We start from the raw sequence: 23,748 nt of genomic DNA, 5'->3' as shown, positions 1-23,748 counted from the left end.
CCTTTATAAGCCTGAACCTTTCCAGATTTAAGTCCCTTATATCAACTGGGCTCAACACTCATTCCTTAAAATGTGGCGTTAAAATGTGGCTATGATGCACTGATCAGGGGCTTCCTAGACATCTTTCAGAGTACAGTGATAAGAGAGCATGCATGGTTACCAACCATCCTTACCAGACCATGTAAATAGAAAGCTAAAATTTTGTAATGGGAAAAGCAAAGTTTGAGCTAGTTGACCCTTTGAAGGTCAAAGAAGAAGGTGGAGAAAAAGCTAAATCTCAGACACAGAAGGATCCAGCCTTACAGGTCATTCTCCACTGTCAGCTAAATTTGGCTATCCATCAGAAGCCAGAAGAGCACCTGGAGGAACAAAGAAGCAGAGAATGGCATGTCAGAGGCAGAGGTCAATCAGGAGGTGCTTACAGGGGATGTCCAACGGCACTAACAGCCAGAGAACTACACCAACAGATCAGGGAAGCAGGAGCTACACAGTGACACAGAGACTTGGCTCACAACAACCAGGAGCACCAGGGAGCACCTGGCAGCACCTTAGGCAGAATTATAGCCATATTTTCAGTATTACAAGACAGGAGAAAGAGACAAATGGATTTTACAGACAATAGACAAAGGCAGCAGGTTTCGTATCAGAAAACAAGGAAGAGAGGAATGCCAAACCTACCTCCAAACTAGGAGACAAACACAAGCTTTACTTGACAATAGAACACTTAGGATAAGAGAGAACTGTAGAAAGGGAGGCGCAACAATTTAAACAATTTTATTAAAGGGGCATTTAAACTAGTACCAATGGGGAAAACCAATGGACCTATCCTGGAGCCTTAAAGGTAAACACATCTCTTCCAAAGTTCAAAATTCAAATGCTGACCCTCTCTACAACTTCTACAGCAAATATGGCAAGGACTCAGTCGAAAGTGACTCTCTGGCCTGCAAGGAGGCATACCTGCCGCGTTGCCATACGACTAAGAACTTAAGACCTCAGATTTCTTGCAGGATCAGAGCAATATCAATTCTTGGCTTTGCCTTTTGGCTTATCTACTGCACCCATTGTATTTACAACCTCAGAGGATTCTTGGCATGCTGGCATCAATAATCAGATCATTGCATTACTGCATACCTGAATGACTGCATTACAAGAACGACTGAAAGACAAATTAACACAAGAAAGAGAAAAAGGTTATTCACCTGCTGCATACCCTGGGATTACAAACTGGGCATAAAGATCAAGGCTGCTTTCATCCCAAAACCATCCCAAGGATAAGTGCCTGTTGCAGGCTCCTGGCAGATAAACAGATCCACACAAGACTCACAGACTTTAAAACCAACACTTTTCCTCTTAACTAACAGCAGAAGGAAAAGGAAGCGCTGCAAGCCCTGCAAGCCACAGGTTACATGGCATCCATTTACCTAACCATCCCAGGCCAGGCTACATAATAGAAAATTGCTATGGTACCTAAAATATTGGCATTCCAGCACAAGCACTAACAGTAGAAGCAAATTCAATAATCCATGCCTGAAGCAAAATTCAGTGGTGGCCCAGGTATATCACATGAACAAGTTTGCCTGAGCACCACAATAACCCAAAGCCCACTATCACCACGGATGCCTCTCGCCAGACTATCTTGAACAAGCACGCATGTGCACAAAGTGCAGCCTAGCAGCATACACTCAAGAACAGCATGCCTGAACATAAATCAAAAAGAAATGCTGGCAGTAATCAAAAAGATTCAACAGCAGTAAAACAGGCTCTTCACAAGTCATTTTGCTGAACAGGATGGACACATTCACAGTTGATAAGTATACACACAACAAGGGAGCACACATATATCATCCTACATGCCGGATGGCAATGGACCTCTGGAGATATGATGGCAAGCTGTAATTCAGCTCTGGCCCACATAATACCCATCAAAGAAAATATATATATGTGCATCTTAAAGAGAATAACCACACATGCCCTCTGAATGGATGCTGCATGGCACATTCTCAAAACTATCACAAGGAAATGGGGACTGCCATGCCAGAACCTGTTCGCATCCCCACACTGCCACCCAAGCAAAAAATTCTGCACAAGGACATACTCAACCACACACTTTCTGCAAGACTCCCCTCCTTCAGTTGGCAAAACCACACACCTGACTGCACACCTCAAATCCTGACGGATGCACAACCCCAGACTGAGACTATTCCAGACCACACCACCTTGGATCTCAAGGGCTCCTGATTGGCCAAACATCTTGCAGGTTCCCCTCCCTATGAGCATGTGTCCGACACCTACTGATGTATGTCCGACTTACTACCTCTACTGCTAACACAGAACAACTCTAAATCAGCTGCACAAAAATGAAAGGCTCTAGCTGCAAACACACATGGCTGATACATATGTAAATATAGCAGATTTATCTCAAAGGGTTAAAAGACTTTATCTTATTATCTGCATGAACAACAAACAACTAAAACTTATACAACAAAATGGAAAAGCGGAAAGCTTTGTAGGTGCAAGTGCAAAAGATGGAAACATCATTAAACAACAAAACAGGAAAAACTATTATCTTAGCAAATAGCTTTTCAATCCACAATCTCTATTCTAATCATTAAGAAAGATGCATCAGCATACAACAACATTTATCACATTTTTCTCAAAGTCTTTTACTCTCCTCTACTCCTCTAGTCAATCAATTTCTAAAAATGTAAAATAAAAGAAACATCCATTGCCTACTTGAAGCACCAACTTTGTAGGAGAAAAGTTTCTTTCTCAACCAGCAGCAACAGCAGAATTACAGAATTTATCTTGAACAGTTGGAATCCTGCTGGACTGCTGGGACTCTGTTCTTTTCTGACAGGTAGGGGAATTACAATAGCACACAGGCACTTCCTTACAACACAATCTTATCTTCCATCCATGAGATCTAATCCTTATGAGATGCAGGTCTACCTCTATGCCAGTATCATTAAAGGGGATAATACACCCACCTTAATTCTTCCAACTTTCTTCTAGCAGGGAAAGATTGCTACGCCTTGGATGTGCATGGTCAATTGCTACTACCTGGACAGAACCAAGAACAATAGAAAAACTGACCAGCTCTGACCAGCCAGGAAAACAGGAAAATAAGGAAAAAATGGAAGGAAAAACAAACTCAAAACAAATGGATAGGAAATTGCATTAGATGTTACTACTTTTTTGGAAACTTTTTTCATGGAAAGGCAACTCTCAGAAACCACAGGGGCTACAGCACTATGGAGGGCTTTTCTTTTGAGGACAGTTACAGAGACATTTGGCTAGAGGCACTACTTGGCTCCGTGCATACATTTTGCCAGAAAACATTATAATTTATACTTATACTCCACAGGTTTTTCCAGACTGCTGTTGCCTTTTGCAAGGAGATGCACCCATAAACAACTGATCTTGCTCTTACCTGCCTCCTCCCCAGTTTGGCTATGGTATTCTACCCATTTGTTAGGACTGCAGGTCATCCTTGAAGGACATACTACAGTTTTGTACCTACCATAATAAATGATGATGTGAGAGGTATGCGCCATCTGCAGTAGATACCCTCCCCCTTCCCCTCTGCATTACCTAGGGTATTTGTGTCTTCTTGTAGCTATTTATTTCTATTAGATGTGTTATTTGTTTGTATATATGTATATACATGTTCTTGTCTTCTTTGCTCTCTATTGTTTTTTGCATTTCATTTTATTTAGCCTTCCATAGAGGCACCACAGCACCTGGCATCTGGAAGAAAACACTGAGGAAAATATGGGTGAATGTGCCTTTATACCTGAACTGCAGCTATGCATGTGGGTGAAGTCACGGTGACATCACGCGAGGCCCAGCCAGAGACTTTGGAATCCGGCCGAAAGGCGCGCCTGAGAGCCAGACAACCCATTTGTTAGACTTGCAGAAGAAGCATACCTCTCGGACATCTACATTTATGGTAGGTACAAAACTGTACTTTCTATTCCCTGATGCTCTTCCCCCACTGACAATTTACATTTGCTGATTTACTTCTACAAAGAAACTGGAAATAAAACCTGGAAATCCTGGCTAAAACAGAAAGCACAACAGTGACACCAGACATTGAGGCATACCTCTTGACTGTCCCTGATTTTGACTCAGATTTTAGCATTGTCCATTTTAATCCCTCTTAAGCCTTGTTGAAAAGGTGGTTAATTGCACTTTATAAATAATGACAGTAATTAAAGTTATAGACTCCTTTTATTTCAGAAAATGTATGTTAATCCACATTCTCTTATTCTGTAAATGTCTCAAGTTAATAGTACTAATATTTTAGTGTCTGTAACTGTCCCTGATTATTTCTGGATTTGTCTCTGATTCTGTTGAAATTTGTCCCTGATTGGTTGCTAGCTATACATTCTGGCAATTCCAAAACTTCACTAAAAGTACTCACCACAGACAAAAAATCTAATATTTCACACTCTAAAACTGTAACCTAAACAAGCCTAAAGCTTTTTTGGTTTCTGTGAGTAAGCTATTGTACCCCAGGAGAGCCAAAAAACCAACCCCCACCCGTAACTTTTCCACAGAAGCTACTGCCTCCAATTTCAGCACTCATTTCATCCAAACATTTAACAAACTCATTAAAGCCAACAGGAATAGTAACTCTTCTAGCCGTCTGCACACACATCCACACTATTTCTTTCACTCTAAAAGCAATCTTCACATCAACAATCAAAAACTTTCTATCCAAATTAAACTCCACCACCCTAGCCATAGATAACTTCCCAGCCGAGTACCTTAAAACTGCCGCAGATGCAGTTGCCTGCCCAATTTCCATATTAATCAACAGATCACTTTCAAGAAACAAAGTTCCAGATATCTGAAAAAAAAGTCTTCATTCTGCCCTTACACAAAAGAGAACACTCTGTAGAGCTGTCAAAACTACAGGCCCCCTCTTGAACATCTTAAAAAAATGTGCTTGTAGTCAACTGCATGAACCTTTCACAGATAACAGTATCCTCTGCTGGACCAAATCAGAGCACAAGTGCCCTCTTGGACTTCGTCAGTACCTTCAGCCTTAAATATGAACAATGGTAAAATGATTCCATCACAGTTCTTGGATCTGTCAAAGGCTTTTAACACTGTCTCACATGACAAACTGCTTCAAAACTACAGTGTATAGGACTCACACTCTAACCTCCAATGGTTCAGCATATATTTATCCAGCAGACTCCCAAGCTGTGAGTGGTAATCAATGCTGTCTTCCTTTGTTCCAGTTACTGCTGGGGTACTGCAAGGATCTATCTTAGGATCCTTAGTATTTAATATCTTCATAAATGACACCCACAAAACCTACATGCATGCATCCCTCATTCAGCTTGCAGATGAGTCAGCCCTCATCTGTGTAGTTAACAATCTCTCTCTAATTTAACAGTTTGGTGATTACATCACTAATTTACAATTACTTACCTACGGTAATTAAGCATTATTAGAGCTGAGCCAGGAATGAGGTAATCACCCCCTGTCCTCCCATGAATATTAATGCCATTAACACAGTTTACTACATTTAGTCTTCCTCGTTCAGAAGCAGTATTTAAAAGTTAATATTTTATTACAGACTTCAAAACACACTTTTCTTTTCATACAAAAAAGTAAGATACATGCAAACACTTTTTTGTTTGAAAAGAAAAGGGTGTAACACCTTTAAATATGATCTTTAAGGGAAGGCAGGAACTGAGCAACTTATGTAATGTTGGACTGATGATGGTTATAAGAAAGAACAAATAAGATGTATAATGTATGTAACTGGAAACATGTTTAATATGGTTTGTTTTCTTTTATATTAATGAATGTCTGTCGATGTCTTAAGTGATAATTTAATAAAAATGTTTAAAAAATTAAACAAGTTCCTCATACAACACAAATTCAATGGGTTATAAATACTAAGCTGATGGGTGTTACTATAGATGAAAAGTTAAACTTTGATCTACATATTCATGAAAAAGGCACATCAAAAACATGGAGCAGTATACCTTACTGAATGTAGTAGAAAATTACAGCGTACACCTATCTTCTACCATAACTGCTTTATGCCCCCCCCCATTCTTATAAATCTCCATGGCATCCAAATCTCCAGGCTACAAGAATACTACAAAAAAACTGCTAGGTTTGTCTTTAGCCTCCCATATAGGGCCCATCACTCCATTTCCCTCAAAAACTTAACTAGCTAGGACTAGCTCATCATCTCAGCTACTCATAACTAGTTATAATAAACCTAACAGATGTCACAGCCAAAAAGTATCCTCAGAACCTACCTACCTACTGCAAAAGACTATGCCCAACAAACAAAGCCTTACTATCCACTCACAAAGCTAATAAATCAGTAGGGGAACCCCTCTATTACTTTCACATCTCCAAATTATAGAACACATCACCTCTACCACTAAGACTCAATAACAACCTATCCATTTTCAAAGACCAACTAAAAGATCATTGAAGGATCCCTGACTATACCTTATCCTTCACCAGGGTAACTCTGTCAGAGACAACCGTTTCCCTTACCACCATTTTATCACATCTCTCTCTCTCTACCCACAAAAATTTGAGCCTTAGTAATAAACAGTGAAGACTCAATTGCAAATAAAATGTATGTACCCAGAATCTCTTGTTGACTACTGCTATCCTATCTAGCCTTAGACTAACACTTCTTGACACTAAGGTCCACAACTAGCATTTTACAGCAGTAACTTATTACTAGCTCCTCTGCTTCCTAAAGGGTATATTACCCTAAAGCAACCCGAAGATCACGCCTAATTTCCACTCTAATGCCTGCATATGTATGTTTACTCATGCATATCCATGCATGTCCTACTACAAATGTTTGTATATAATATATTCCATTTCAACATCATATTTGTACCTGTGTTGGCGTCGGGCTGGCAACTCGGCACCGTAAAAAATCCACTGCCAATCATTAGCGGACCAAGAGTTCCGCTGTGGCAACCCCTAACTGGGAAAAGATGAAACACATTAGTATTGTGATTGTACCTGTGTAAATGTATTCTTTTATTTAAAATGCCTTTTACCTAATGGGAACCAATTCAATATGCTACTGTTTATCATTTTCTGATACTGGACTGTCAAAGATGGCACTGAGTTAATTTACATTGTATTTTGTACTACATTGTAGCACTGGAGCTTTTCTCCCACTAATGTTTCATCAACCAGTATTATTTCCGCTGTATCTTGTATTATATTGTACCAATGGAGATTACCTCCCCAGGCCTCCACTGAAAGGGGTTCTACACCCAGTCAGACTACCCCAGTCAGCAAATGAAAATAGATAATGAAATAAATAATAATAATAATGCATCTTGTAAAGCTTTCATAAGTTTCTTACCTGGTTATCAAAGAAGGGGAAGGGGATTTGGACTTGTATTAAATCACATGTTACTTTTACATGGCAAAAGTCCCGTAGTCTGAAAGCAAGAGCTTTTTTATAATTTAAATGGTAAATCAAAAATCTTACACTTTGATTTTTTTTCTGATTCAGCTTCAACATAAGTAGAACAGGTGCATTTACAACTGTGTATTTTCTGAGATACAGATTTATTTTAACAACTGTGTATTTTCTGAGATACAGATTTATTTTAAAATGTTTTATTGTAAGACAAGTCTGTATGTACCAGTAATGGGTATCAGTCTGAAATATCAGTGACTGAGGCCTGGGAGCAAAACTTAGCTCATGGGGTAAGGGCTAAGCATCTGTGACGGAGCTCTCCTGCATGGTTTTTTTATGCTATCTTATCTAATTTTGCTGATATGTAAACCCTTTCTTTAAGTAATGTGGAGCTTTTCTCCCTGAACATCTGATTGCAGACGTTAGCCCTTCAGTGCAGCCCAATTCACAGGCTGCTCACCAAGTAACATTACCTTATTACCTTATGCAAACAAATACATATCATACCTTGCAACCTCTTATAGGAAGAAGTCTGGAGAAAGTCATAAATAAAAGTGGGACAAAGGCCCAAAATAGGGGCAGTTCTTGACTATTGCTCTTACAAACTTAGGAAGTTAATAGAATAACAGGTTTTGCATTAACATGACTTTTCTGAAGGGTTATGAAATGTGAATCTCAAATATCTGTCATTTTTTTCTAACTTCAGTCTTTCATGATTTGCCACTAATTTGCCAAAAAACTACAATTTTATGAAAAAACAGACCAAAAACATGAGGCAAAAATCTGGACATTCTGTGAAAATCTGTACAGTTGAGAAGTATGACACATATGTAATGCATTGTAAGCTTTTCCCTTGAGTTCATTCAACTCAGTTTCTTTACTGTTTTTTCTGTACTCAAATCTTCTTTTGGAGAATGTCTTATTTTTGTATATGTATTACATTCTGATTGTCTTATTGTAATCTGTAGTTTTTCTTTTCTATCATTGTACACCTTCAATTTGACTGTATTCGTGCAGAATTTATTTGCATTATTGTAAAAATCATGACTGAAAATAAGTCCTGTGATCCTGTTCATGAACCTGGTAGAGTAACTAAAAACAAACTAACTAATGTGGAAGGGTGAGGACTGTAACTGCAAGCTACTGTCCCTTGATGGAGACTAAGTGGGCACTTCTGTTACACAAACAAACATTGCCAATGCCTGTGCAATTACATTGTTGGGACTGCACAGGCAATTAGTTTTAGCTGTGTCCAGATCAAAGATCCTGCCCTACTCGAACATTTTCCATTCAGTGTGTTGGAAGGAATGCAAATTCTGAAGGGTTGTTTTAACCCATTGGCCTAAAGCTGTTAGGTAATCCAGATGACGTCCTAGTCATGGGTGAAAAACCAAATACCTGGATAGTAGTGAGACAGATATGCCATTAGAATTTTTTAGAGATTATGTAGTCAGTGTTAGTTTATTTTTGGAATAAAGTATGCTGATGTGCAGTCTGTTTCGGCAAAACCAAAGTTGCAGTAAACATGATCTAGGAGTATATCTCTCTTAACTAAGTAACACATTTCAATCTTGTTTGGACTGTCACTGACCTGAAATTCCTTCTTCCCACTTTTTCAGGAATGCATCCTGTCAGGTATCATGTCTGTGAATGGGATGAAAGTCCTCCATATGGACAGGAACCCTTACTACGGTGGAGAGAGTTCCTCTATCACACCTTTGGAGGAGGTAAGGGCAATCATTTAAACTTGTCATCCTGTCATTTGTGTGGGTTTGGTTGCCGTAGCACACAAAACAACTCTTTAGATGTTTGTTTATTCATTTTTTTATTTAATCGAGATACAGCACTGATCACAAATGACCTGTTTCAGTCTCAGCCCAGGAAAGCATCAAAGTTTGACAGTTACAGAGATACAGTGCAAGAGGTAAAGTACATATAATTATACAGTTGTTGAGAATATGCACCAATTACATACAGTAGTAAAGATAAACATATAAGTATGCAATTTTCTGCAAATCATGGAGGCAGGTGAGCAAGTTTCTAAAACATGCATTGCATTGCTACATATAATTAGAGACAAATTAATATATATTTTAATAGAGAGTTATATAGATGACTGAGATTGCTTACAGTACAGACCTAGAGTATGAAGTACTTTAGCATTGCTTTAGTACAATAAAAGTTTTACGTAGGGATTGGATACAGCACAGAGAATGCAGAAGTTGTCAGTAAGTGGGAGTATATGGTTTGATTAGGTTATACAATTTGAGATATGTCAAAAATGGCTTAGGATCAGTGACATGGTAAGTTAGAAGAGCCTGTAAAGGGGGGTGGGATGTTAGGGAATGCATTTGTTGGCTTGCACATCCCAGGGGGAGTGAGTTAAATCAAGCTGCTGTCATACCACAATAGGACTATGGAGTTTGGCTGGCAACATACTGGTTAAAGTGACTAGTCATGTGTGCTAATCATGCGTGAACTCTGTCATATAGCAGTAGTTGTGGCATCATAGCCACAACTGGGTGGGAGGTCTGCATAACTGGTAGAGTGGCCCACTCCCTAACGTCTGACTCTTGCCTAATGGGGCAACAATGGGGTTGACTTGGCCAGGGATCGAATGGACCATATCGCTCTTGCTCCTGCTAGGAAACAAATGAAACTGGTTCCCATCCTGCAGGAGGAATGAAATGGTCACTGTAGTTTTAGGAGGAGGAGCCACTGGAGAAATCATTTGGACAATGTTAGGATGCTATAGATTACTTGAGAAATCAGATAGTAGTCCTCCCTCTGTGCCATTAAGTATGTGCTGAAGCACAGTTACTTTGTTGACTGGATTAGTCACACTAGGCATGGACTATTTTCAAGGGAGACTAAAGGTGGTTTTCATACTGAGTAGGACACTGTGATGGTGCTTAAATACTACTAGGAGTGTGAAGAGAGGTGGAGAGCCAATGTCTAATTGCATCCCAACCTACTTAGCTTCCATTAGAGCTATTTCTTACACTTTCCAGGAGTGCTTTGTTGCCTTTCTGCAGTGACCAAAGGTGACAGTGGTTAAATTAGTTAATTCATTGTCATTAGACAGTCCTAATATATGTCTAGTAGTCATTCTAGTTAATAAAACATGACTGTCCATTTGACAAAATCAGTTTAACAGGACTGAAGCAGCAAGCAGAAGTTGGAGTAACACACTAAAAGTGGGCAAATATCAGTATGAATTCCATCCAGAAAATGATGATAAGAATATGCTAACCATAATACACATTGTAAACATCTATGTTACATCCTAATACCTTTCTACACTAAATTTCTCCATTTCTCATATTTACCTCACTCCCTTCTTTTCCCACTTAGCTTACTCTCCTTTCTCAGATTTTACTTGATTCTAACTCCTCTCTTATTTATAAATTTTAAAAAAATCTCTAATTTCCCGTTTTACCCACAGCCACCTCCCCTTTTTTCTCTTAACACTTAACCTTTTTCTATCACCTGCGCTCTCTATTAACTTCCCCTCTACTTCTGCAGTTTAAGACCTTCACATGTGTGAGTTCAAAAATGCAGCGTAGTCATAAAATCCAAGAAAATTTATTGTAATCCACTCCATCAAGCACTTTCGTCCCTCCACACTTAATACTGGGACTTCATCAGAACAAACATTAAACCTTACTCAATTATCTAATATTGTCAACTCATCAACATTTAAAGATGTATGCTACTATAAAAGTTTTATAGTAGCATATATATATTTAAAAGTTGATGAGATGACAATATTAGTTAATTGAACTCACACATGAGAAGGTCTCAAACTTAGTTGTTTTCTTTATGGTTTATTCTTCCTCTTTTTCTTGCTGGTTTTCTTCTTTTGGTTCCTCTCTGCTTCTGATTACTGATGTACACGCTGTTGCCTGTAAGAACTAAGAACTAATATTTGATATACAGTACTTTCTGTACTCTTATCTTAAACTCTGAGTTACTTGTCGTTACTTCCACTCTAAGTGGGAATTCCTCATGTATTGGAGATATTGGAGTATTGGAGACATATGAATGACTTTAACATATTCTTTTAGTGCCTTTTTTGTAAATAACACCTTTTAAACTCTCACGCTACAAGTGGGAATCCAAGCGGTGTAATGCATGTTTATATTACCTCATGTATACTGTACTATTTGTAAACATTTTTATGGTATATGTAATACCTGGTGGAGCTTTTCTCCCCAGGCCTCTGCTGAAAAAGGGCTCAAGATCAGTCAGACATTCAGACACTCCAGGTTAACAAAATTCAAATAAATAAATAAATCAATACATAAATACTGTATTCAGATGACCCTGATTGCAAATGGTTCTGTAGATGGAATAATTTTACAGTTCCCACAGTGAGAACTCCTACAGTAGTGTAACAGAGATTCCCACTTACACAGTGCAATAACTTATGAAAAGAACATATATACCGCCTCTCTAGGTATTTGCCTCACCAATATTTCTGCAACTCTGAATTGCTCACTGTACGCATGGCTAGCATGATTCTTTTAGAAGATAAGTTCAGTCAAACTGACTGTCAGCCTCCCCCCTTCTCTGACTGACCAGCTCTTTTGGTCCTCCGTCTCGTGGCCATTCATTTGATAGTGATGGGAAGAGCTAACTGGTAGAGAAGTCAGCATCCTTGTAGGTTTCCATTTTTTTTCCTTAACCTCTTCCTGTGATAGGATGACATATGCTCTGAAGGATTTGGTCTACCCTACTGGCTTAGTGAAGCACGCGTGGAATCGCATGTATGTGAACTGCTGACGTCATACTCGTTCTGCAGTGCTGCAAGATGCTTAGCGCAAAAAGTGCACATTTTAAGCTGTTTGTACTTTGTGCTGCTTTTTGCAACAGCTGGCCTTCATTGGGTGTTAGTCTTATAATGAATCAAGCCACCCCTCTCCCCAGAAGATTGGCAGGCATAATCAGCACACTGCCGGCTGTGTTGTCTAGTACCCGGGTTGCTTGCATATCCCAGGTGTTCTGGACGACAGTTAAGACTTTATCCCACTGCGTCATGGAGCCAGCACATCATTACAAATACTGAAAAAATCTGTAAATAAAATGTGTGGAACCAGAAGTATGGAATGATGATGATGATGAAAGTTGTTATTTAGTATAACAGTGATGTAGAAATGCAAGCAGTTAAACATTTGATAAAACTTTGCTCCTCTAGTCTTTGCATGTCGCTACAGGAGAGAATTTCTGTCTTCTTTGTCGTATGCTCCACACTGAATCTAGCTGTAATGGTGAACAGTAATTGAGCAGCAGTGTGTGACTTGTGTGGGCTCTTTAAGAGTTATGACAAAACAATGCCTTTCTGTAAAGGTGTGATAGTACCTGTCTTGGGTGCACTGAAGCTTCAGGTGTGTCTGAGGATTTCAAACATCTAGAAAGAGCCATTATACCCCATAATGCACAGATTAGAGTGTCTTGTTGTTGTTATGAAGTTAAAATTGTAAGTGCATTTTATGTGTTTTTGTTGGCATAATGACTCAGATGAATGTTGTTCTTGGACAATCAAGGCTTCAGAATGCTTAAGACCATTCAATAATTTCTTAGTGGATGGATCTTAGTTTGCACTTTTCTGCATTGTAGCATCAATTCAAAGTTGTCATGCTGTAATATTTAAATCATGGGACTCTGAGATATGGAATTACTTCTCTTTTAATTCTCTCACAATTTCTGTCTTATCGCATGGCATTAAATGTCTGTTTTTGACTACTTTGTGTATGTTTAACTGTTTAATTATTTATTTATTACTCAGTCATTCTCACTGAGCTAGAAGCCCCTTTCACAAGGAGTAAGTAGGGAAATAATTCTGTAATACATAACGTACAAGGTACTCAAATATATCTTCTACAAAGTATTAAAAGTATTTTTATGTGATAAAAAAGACTATTGTTATTACAAAAAGAATACTATTTTGCACAAATATAGAATTTTGCAAGAAAGTCAGACATTCTCTTACTTTACATACATTATCTCTACATGTACCAAGTGCAGCAAATGAGCAGATTTAGCAATAGTTGTAGCTTAAGTATGCAGGAAAGACAAACAGAAACAGCACATTCTTTTAATAGGAAGTATTAAGTAGCAGCATCCCAAATATACAGCGAGTCATGAGACAGAAATATCAGAAACTTAGAGCTGGGGATTTACTCCACCCTGAGGATGCAAGGGACAAAATGGAACTGCAATAGATAATTAAACATAGTGTTTAGGAATACCAGAAAATAGATTTTGAAGTTTTTTTCCGCATAAATATGTATTTTTAGTGATGTTCTTCGAGTTTCACTGTTGCAGTCATTACATTTGAGTAATCCTGCTGGAAGGTTGCCCTCAGTCGGCCTGAATTCCAAAGTCTTGGGTCCTGCGTCCTTTCTTTAGTCTTTCTTGCCGCACGGTGCCCGAAGCAGAAGCAGTTCGCAAGTGCCAGTCGGCCGATTCCTGAGATTTTCGAGTTTGAATTTCAGATCCAAAGTCTTCTATAAAGCTAAGTACCCCATTGGGGAAACTTTTTTCTTGCTCCAGAACTGATGTCAGAAAATGTTAATAACTGTATTTCTTGTGGGAAGCAAATACCTCATAAGGACTTTCATTCTTACTGTATTCCTTGCCTAGGCCCTGATCATAGTTTTCTGGGTTGTCGGTTTTGTGCTAGATTTAACCAACACACTATTAAGTGTTGGTATGATTTTTTAATTATCAGAAGTTCATAAAAAATGCAAAGAAAAAGAAAGAAAGCTGAGGCCCAAAACTAACGACGAAGCTTCTCCTAAACCAGTCACCGTTTCGCTGGTTCTCAGTGAGGCGCTTTTGCAGCCCCTGATGACCGCTACTTTAGAGTCGCAGGCCGCTACTGACTCCCACATGGAGTCGGCCATGCCGCTGGAAACTCAAGGTATTGGAGCCTTGGACGCTGATCCTTCAGATGGGTCTGGAGCCGCTGAGCAGGCACCGGCTTCTGAGGGTGTATTCAGACCCAAACATCTATACATTAAACCGACTTCAAAGGCAAAGACTAAAGCACCTTCAAAGGCAAAGAAGCAACCTCAAGAGCCATGTGTACAGGCCTCCATGCCCAAAAAACAGATGCTCAAAATGGCCAAAGACCTGATTACCTTGATCAGAGGTTCCCATCCCCCTCCTGATAAGAGGCCTAGGCAAGAGACTAACTATGAATCTTCAGATCAGGTTTCAATTTCTTCTGATTCCTCTTCTGATCAGGAATATCCCCCCCCCATGAGGATTCTGATGCTGAAGAATCCATACCTTCAGATTCTCCTCCTGAGGACTATTCTTTTGGGGAAACCTTACATACCATGAGGGAGCATTTTCACTGGGAGAGCCAAGATTTTTCATTGTCTAAAATGAGGCTCAGGGATTTCCTGTTACTACCTCAGCACAAGCCACTAGCCATCCCGCCTGTGTTAGACATTGTAGATGATGTGTTTTCGGAGTCTAGCCTTACCCCGGACTCCTTACCTCCAGCTCCTGTTAAGCCTGACAGATATTACAGGGTTCCTGACTCACATAAATTCCTTTTTAAAAACCCTGCTGCAGACCCAGAAACTATTTCTCAGGGTCCCAAGGGAGTTAAGGCTTCCACTGCAAAAAACCCTACCCCTTCTGACAGGGATTCTAGGGCACTGGATAGATGGGGAAAAAGGTTTACACATCTGCTACCTTGGCTATAAGGGCCTTAAACTGTCAGTTTCATATGCTCAAATATCAGCAACATATCATGGCATTGCTTGAACACAAAATGTTGTTAAACTCTGAATGTGCAGAAAACAAGGAAATGCAGGATATTTTGCATGCAGCTGAACAAGTTGGAAAGCATACTTTGCAATGTAGTTTTGATTCTTTAGAGGCCTCCTGCAGGGCCACAGTTACAGGTTCTGTAATTAGAAGGCATGCTTGGTTAAAGGAACAAAATCTGCCTGATCATGTTAAAGTTAAATTATTAGATGCACCTTTACAGCATGATTCTTTGTTTAGTGTTAAGGCAGAAAAGGTGTTAAAGAAAATGGAGGACAAGGCTAAATCTATGCAAACAGTCAAAGATTTCATACAAGTACAGCCACCTAGGTTTAGTCGACACTGGCCAACAAAGAATTGGTCCTTTCCTGTGTCAGACAGACCTCAAAGGGGCAGACCCAGACGCCCTAGAGGCAGATCCCAGGCACAAGGTTCATACAGATCAAAGCAATAGGGTGCTTCTACCTCCAAAAGTGGAGAAGACAAATCACAACCTTACAGGAAACAGTCCCAATGACTTCCCCCTGCCTGCACCAAGCACTTATTTCCTGGCAGCACCTTTAGTGGGAAAATTAGCACTTTTTTCTCAAAATTGGCACATTATAATCCAGGACAAGTGGGTTCTAAATATCGTGTCACGAGGCTACAAGTTCCATTTCCATACCCTGCCAAGGGCAAACTGCTGGCCAGATCTGCCAAAAAATCAATGGGCAGAGGCACAAAAACAATTCTCATCCCTCATGAACATGAGGGCCATTCAGCAAGTGCCAGAGCAAGAGCAGGGACAAGGATTTTACTCAAGACTGTTCTTGGTACCCAGAAAGGACAAGGCCTGGAGGCCAATACTGGACCTATCGATTCTGAATACATTCCTAGATATACCAAAATTCAACATGTTGACTTTGCAGCAGCTACTGCCCATGCTGGGCAAGAATGCTTGGCTTGTAACTTTAGACCTAAAAGAGGCATACCTGCATGTCACAATCAGACAAATATGCAGAGGATACCTCAGATTCAAGGCTGGCTCAATGCATTACCAATTCTCTGCACTGCTCTTTGGCTTATCTACTGCGCCCAGGGTATTTACAAAATGCCTGGCACAGTAATTGCATTCTGCAGACAAAGAGGAATACAAATATATCCTTACTTGGACGACTGTCTAATTCAAGCAGAGAACAAGAACATCCTCCTACAGCATCTGGCATTTGTGAAAAAACTTCTAACATGCCTAGGGTACACAGTCAGCGAAAAGAAATCAAAACTAGTACCCTCTCAAGAGATAATATTCCTGGGTGCAAGCTTAAATACAACTGCCCAGATGGCTTATCTCATGCCAGACAAACAAAGGCAACTGACTATCTACTTCAAAATGTTAGCAACAAAGACCCAGTTATCTGTAAGAAAACTTCTGCAGGCTTTGGGCTTCATGGCATCCTGCATCCTACTAATTCCATATGCAAGACTACATATGAGGAAACTTCAATGGTACCTAAAAAGTGTTTGGACTCAACATTGCCACAGCCTGGAAACTATAATTACTCTCATTCCCTGCCTGCAACAGGAGTTTCAATGGTGGGCAAAGGCTTGTCACCAAAACAAGGGACAGCCATTCACATTACCTCCAGCCAGGCAAACACTAACAACGGATGCGTCAGATTATGCCTGGGGGGCCCACATGACAGGAAGATGCATTCAGGGAACATGGACCTCAAACCAAATGCATCTACATATCAATCAAAAAGAGATGCTAGCTGTTCAAAATGCCCTGACAGCATTCAAGGACCTACTTCAACCACAACAACTACTGATAAAGACAGACAACACCACAGTCATGTGGTATATAAACAAGCAGGGGGGCACACATTCTTACCCCCTTTGCAGATTAGCCATGACTTTGTGGGACACAGCATCAACTTACCAAGTACATCTGCAGGCACAATTCCTGCCAGGAAGGAAAAATACTCTGGCAGACGAACTAAGCAGAAACCTCATGGATCCCCACGAGTGGCAGCTGGATCCACAAGTCTTCACCATGATAACAAGGAAATGGGGATGCCGGGACATAGATTTATTTGCCTCCCCACACAACTACCAACTACAGAGATTCTGCACAAGGATTTATCACAGACAAGCATGGAAAGTGGATGCCCTATCCTTCAGCTGGAAAAAACTATCAGTATATGCCTTTCCCCCCTCTGCCTCTCCTCCCCAAGGTACTCCTAAAGGTCAGACAGGAGAAGCCAAAGATGATACCGATTGCACCAGACTGGCCCCACCAGCACTGGTACCCAATTTTAAGGAGCTTGTCTCAATTCCCAGCTTGGACCCTACCTCAAGTACCGCATCTACTGTCCCAGCAAAACAATCAGATCCTGCACAGACAGCTCAGGACTTTATACCTGGCAGCATGGCGGATAATGTAGTCATACAAAACACACCTCTCAGCAAAGCTGTGATGGATGTCATTTTGGAAGCCAGAAGGCCTAGTACTAGAAAATCTTATGCTGGAAAATGGAAGAGATTCTGTGCTTGGAACCAGGCACAAGGAACAGATACAGCTGTGCCAAATATTCCTCAGATTTTACAATACTTAACTGAGATGTTTGACAAAGGCCTATCTTTCCACATCTGTTAAAATTCATGCCTCTGCTATTTTGGCTCATTACAATGCAGAGCCACCAATCTTTTCTCATCCCTTATTAAAACAGTACCTCAGAGGAGCCAAAAATTTAAGGCCTCCAAAGAGATCACCAATGCCTGCATGGGACCTCAACTATGTCTTGGAAAAACTCACCCTGCCTCCTTTTGAGCCAGCTGCTACTGCTGATATAAAGTTTTTATCTTGGAAAACAGCCCTGCTCCTAGCAATAACTTCTGCAAAATGAGTTTCAGAGCTACAGGCACTCATGGCTGTGGAACCTTTTATCATTTTTTATCCGGTCAGGGTCTCCCTGAGGACAAACCCAACATTTATGCCTAAAGTGGTGTCCAGTGTGGCTCTTAACCAAACCATTCATCTGCCAACCTTTTATCCAAATCCACAGAACAAGGGGGAAAGAATTCTGCATTCTTTGGACGTACACAGACAGCTTAGATTCTACTTGGGCAGAACCAAAGTTTTCAGAAAGACAGAGCGATTACTATTGGCATATGCTACAGGATCATAAGGAAAGGCTATCTCAAAGCAGACTGTTTCAAAGTGGATAGGCCACTACATTCATTTCTGCTACTTATACCATGGCAATCCAGTGCCTAAGGGCATTAGGCCACATTCCAGCAGAGCTGCAGCCATTTCAGCAGCATTTCTCAGGGAAGTACTAACCGAGGACATTTTAGAGGCAGCTACTTGGAGTTCAGTGCACACATTTACAAAACACTATCATCTGCCACTCTACTCCAAATCCAGGGCAGGCTTTGCCATTGCAGTTCTGCAGGGTCTCATAGCCGCTCCTAATGCTGTTTAGCTCCAGCCTTCCTACCATAGCTTTGGGAATCTACTCAAATGTAATGACTGCAAGAGTGAAACATGAAGAACATAGTACAGTTGTGTTCACTTACCATAAATGTAGATGTTCTAGTGCCTTCACTGTTGCAGTCCAGGTTACCCACCCGCCATCCCCCCTTTTTCTTCTGATGGAACTTATCTTTCCTTCTCTGATTTATACAACCTATGTGGTGTATTTGCTTGTGGATGAAGGTAAAGTTTATATTGCTGCATGTTATTTTATATATAGATATAAATTTTGACTACCCTTTTTGGGGGCACCTGACATGTGGGGCAAGAAAAACTAATGAAAATGGCGTTGGCTGCTTCTTTTATACCCCTGATGACCTGACGTCAGGGAAGGGGCGACAACAGCCGAGGCAGGACCCAAGACTTTGGAATTCAGGCCGACTGAGGGCAACCTGCCAGCAGGATTACCCAAATGTAATGACTGCAACAGTGAATACACTCGAACATCTACATTTATGGTAAGTGTACACAACTGTACTTTCTGATTAGAGTGGTCCCTACATTCAGTCAGTATTTTGAATATGGAACATTTATAACCTTAAATAATGTCTCAGCATTTATACTTGCTTCTTTTTAAGATTATGCAGGAAATCTCCTTTCTTACAGTTTTAATAAGCTGATGGATATCACAATAATTATTTTCAATTATTTTTTAAGTGTATTAATTATACAGGTTAAAAAATGTCACTATATTGAGTGTATTCCCAAGATACTATGTTAGTGTTATAGTAACAGCATATGTACCCCAAAGTCCCAGTGTTGACTGTAGAGCTTACTTTGGTAGCCCTAGTGCTGTAAAATAGAGTTGCATTATCAAAGCTGGAGGGAAAGGTGGTTTGGAGACAAAGGCTGGGTAACTTTGCCCCTCAAAAAACATGAAACTTTTATTTCTTTTAACAAGAATTGCTACTTATATAACTTTCTGTAAGGAGTATTTATGACAAAATATCACTGAGTTATATGGGCTATGTCTATAGATGTGTGCACTGAAAGCGCAGTGAACCTAGAGTTTTCCGGATTGTTGCTTGATGCCTAATGTAGCGTTTGAGGCTCTCACATGAAATATACCAGTGGAAATTGCTAAAGTCTTCCTTTGGCATGCTCTTAATTCATAGCACAGAAATGTCATACTAAACAACACACTAAAATTAGGTTATTGAAACAATGACAAGTAAAAGACTAGGAATTTTCCTAACAGTAGCTCTGCTGCATGTAGATCACCCACAAACTCACATGGATTTACATGGATCCATAAACAGAGAAAGTTCAACTAGATTACTTTTCTGGAGGCAGCACTGTACATCCACCCCCTTCCTAGTGCTGCATAGTATAGGAATGTTTAGCTGATTGTGCTGAATTCAAAGTCATGCTAATCTAGTTTATAGTTCAACTTAAATAGACCCAAAAGTGTTGGCTGAAAAGTGCCTCAGAATAGCACAATATTTGACAGCTATAGAATATAATGTATGTCACTGAGGTTGATATCATGGTATGGTCACTGGGTTTTTATTTGCAGTTTAAATTCCAGAATGGACCTGTTGGTATGGGGGGTTGAAGAGTCTGGTAATTATCCTCGTAGCTGGCATACCGGCATACCTGCTAGAGAGATGGGATCCCCTGCCAAACAGTGAGGCTTAGAATCTTGTTAAGACAGGGAAGCATATAACATTACTACATACCCTGACACTCTGCTTGAGTAAAGTTTGAGTAAAGCCTTCCTGTTGCCTTAGATTAAGACAGCCCACCACTGCTATACCCAGTTTACCTATCATCCTTTAAACTTGTGGGCAAGTGGTTAGAAGTCACAGAGCATGGACTGCACTAGGATATTAGACATGGTACCTGCATTTTGTTTGGTGTTTGCCTTTGTGGTGGAGAGTAGGAGTCACACTAATTAACTAATTAACAAACTTAAAAAATATAACAGAAAAAAAATCATTAAAGAGTATTTTCAAATTAAGGGTACTTTTGAGGTTAAAATGATCTAATACAACACTAGAAAAATATCCATGGGTTTGTTGTGTAGTGTTAAGTACTAAAAACCACCAAAATTGAATGTGTTGAATTTTTTTTTTCTGTTGTTGCAGCTGTATAAGCGATTTGGCATATCTGAATGCCCTCCAGAGAGCATGGGACGAGGCCGAGACTGGAATGTGGATCTTATTCCAAAGTTTCTAATGGCTAATGGTTAGTAAACATCTGGGCTTTCATTCATGCTTCTTCTTTCTGTTATCTCCTCTGGCTAAATAAGTGTCTATCAAGGAATATACATTTTATTTGCCGAGTACGTTTGTGCAGTAATGAGTACTGAAGTGAATTTCCCTCTTTCTTCCCCCCCTTGGCTGACCTGGTGTGACTCATTTTGAACTTCACATTTACCGACACTGACATACTGCAGCTCCTGCATAACAGTGTCTACAGGATTGCAGTTGGCTACCACAACAAAAACTGTTTCTCCCAGCAATTAATTAGAGTAGGTGGTTGTTATTTTTCTTTCTTTCGGCTTCTCCTTAGGGGTCGCCACAGCAGAACTCCGGTCCGCTAATGATTGGCAGTAGATTTCTTTGCGGGTGTGGAGGTGCCAGCTCAACACCCAAATTTCAACGAAGGCATGCCCATTCTACGCATGTCTTTTGAATGCCACTCGACCGCAGGGAGGACATGCAGACTCCACACAGAAGGCGCTCCAGCTGAGAATCGAACGGGAGAACCCTCTTGCTGTGAGGCAACAACGCTACCGCTGCACCACCGTGAATTAATCAAAGTAGGTTACACATATAAAAAGCATTTGTTAAGCTTTCTCTTACAGTGCTGTGTAATTAAGCAAGTCACTATTTTGGTCAACCATAGGGCTCTTTTCTACTTGAGTGTTTGCCTCCATCCCCTATAACTAAAGTACACTGACTCTTACATTTGTATCCCTGACCCTATTTTTTACAGGTATACCTTGTACTCTTCTGACTTTCTAACACTCAGACATAGATTCCTGTTGAAAGTTTTACTTACTTATCTGACATTTGAACAAGTAACCCTTGTAAAAATCCTCAAAATTGTATACTGTTGGTCTGTCTTTCCTGCTAAACATAAGTAAAATTAAAGTGTTGAGTTAAGATTTTAGGCCCTTACATTCAATTTACCTCTGGTGTGGTGTCTTGAGTCAATCAAGGTATCCCTCTAAGCACTCCTACTGCCTTCTCTTTTCCCCCCCCCTCTTTCCTCATACAGGTTAAACTGCTACAACTTAGTACAGGCATCATTTTCAAATCTAGGTGCTTGGGATCCCCCCCCCCCCCCTTGGTTGACCTGATGTGACTTGGTGTAAGTTTCTTCATTGCATGGATTTTTTACTGTTTTTGTGTGTAATTGAATGACCTGATGCTAAATTCTGATTCTGCACAGACTGCTCTATTTTTGTTGCAGAAGCTCTATAAGTAGCTAGTGACTTTACTGAATTTCTGTGGTAATATTTGTGTTTAAACTGAACCTGTACCTAGAGAAAGTGCATAATCAGAGCTATTACTTGCTGCATATGTTTTTAATGTTTAAATTGCACACACACACACATTGAAGTGCTTTTATGACCTGAATAACTTATGCTAACTATACCTGAATTGTTTTAACTGACAATTTTCCAGTTGTACAATTGTGAATGATTGATTTAGTTTTACTGGTATATCTTTAAAATCTGGCAAGTGTTTGTTATTTACTGCATTACTCTCTTTCTAAGGTTTCTTAGCTATAACTCCTAATCCATTCTGAAGTGTGCTACCTTAACCCCCCCCAAACCTTTCTGAATGTACTATTATAAAATAACTGCCTGTTACTGCCTTAATGCCTACCCTAGAATCTCTGCTTTTCTCTTTTCCTAGTTAAACTTCACATTTACCTACACTAACATACTGCAGCTCCTGCATAACGGTGTCTACAGGATTGCAATTGGCCACCACAACAAAAACTGTTTCTCCCAGCAATTAATCAAAGTAGGTTACACACACAAAAAGCATGTGTTAAGCTTTCTCTTACAGTGCTGTGTAATTAAGCAAGTCACCATTTTGGTCAGCCATAGGGCTCTTTTCTACTTGAGTGTTTGCCTCCTTCCCCTGTAACTAAAGTACACTGACTCTTACATTTGTCTCTCTGACCCTAATTTTTACAGGTATACCTTGTACCTTTCTGGCTTTCTAACACTCAGACATAGATTCCTGTTGAAAGGTTAATTTACTTGTCTGACATTTGAACAAGTAACCCTTGTAAAAATCCTCAAATTTGTATAGTGTTGGTCTGTCTTTCCTGCTAAACATAAGTAAAATTAAAGTGCTGAGTGCAAGTAACATTAAAGTGCTGAGTGCAGATGTTAGGCCTTACATTCAACTTACCTCTGGTGTGGTGTCTTGAGTCAATCAAGGTATCCCTCTAACCACTCCTACTGCCTTCTCTTTTCCCCCACCACCCTCTTTCCTCCTCATACAGGATAAACTGCTACAACGTAGTACAGGCATTGGTTCATCCCTGCTCCACTTGCCCTCGCTTTGCTCGGGCTCGCTTTGCACCCCACCCTGCCCCCAAATTCCTCCCATGCCTGGTTCTGCTACATTTATTGGTACCAGACCACACCCCACTTTTTTAAACCAATCAGTAACAACTTGTCACTCAACAGCACCACCCTCACCCTGATACCACCAGTCCTCCAACTCTACTATTCCTTTTGCCTAAGTTTCAAGTCTCATTCAATAGGTATGCTATCACCCAAAATAGTCGTATTAACTCTACTTCTACCCCTTTTACTCATGCCATATCTCCTAACTGCCTACGAATGTCAGGATCACCCAGGTTTCCAGTACCCTAAATTCCAAACATCCATCCCATCTACAACAGATAATAATGCACCCTTACTCACTTCCCTCATACTTACCTCCTTATACCCTAAATACTACCATCTTACTAGACCCAGTTACATTAGTTATAAAACTAGACACCATTACAAAACTTTATTCAAAATCTTAAAACTCATACTCAG

General features: G+C 40.1%; 1 protein-coding gene across 1 annotated transcript in view; it reads left to right on the top strand.

Annotated features, from left to right (window-relative positions):
* Positions 1-23,748, top strand: part of GDI1 (GDP dissociation inhibitor 1) — a 394,348-nt gene that overhangs the window by 85,023 nt on the left and 285,577 nt on the right. Inside the window, exons 2-3 of the mRNA XM_044080268.1 lie at positions 9,052-9,159; positions 20,819-20,918. Coding sequence (XP_043936203.1) covers positions 9,052-9,159; positions 20,819-20,918 — 208 coding nt within the window. The remainder of the gene's footprint in view (positions 1-9,051; positions 9,160-20,818; positions 20,919-23,748) is intronic.

The sequence above is a fragment of the Protopterus annectens genome, chromosome 8.part0 (assembly GCF_019279795.1).
Source record: "Protopterus annectens isolate FY-2018-M chromosome 8.part0, PAN1.0, whole genome shotgun sequence".
NCBI lineage: Eukaryota > Metazoa > Chordata > Ceratodontiformes > Protopteridae > Protopterus > Protopterus annectens.
The sequence above is the reverse complement of the archived record's forward strand: the minus strand, read 5'-3'. Positions and strand labels throughout refer to the sequence as shown.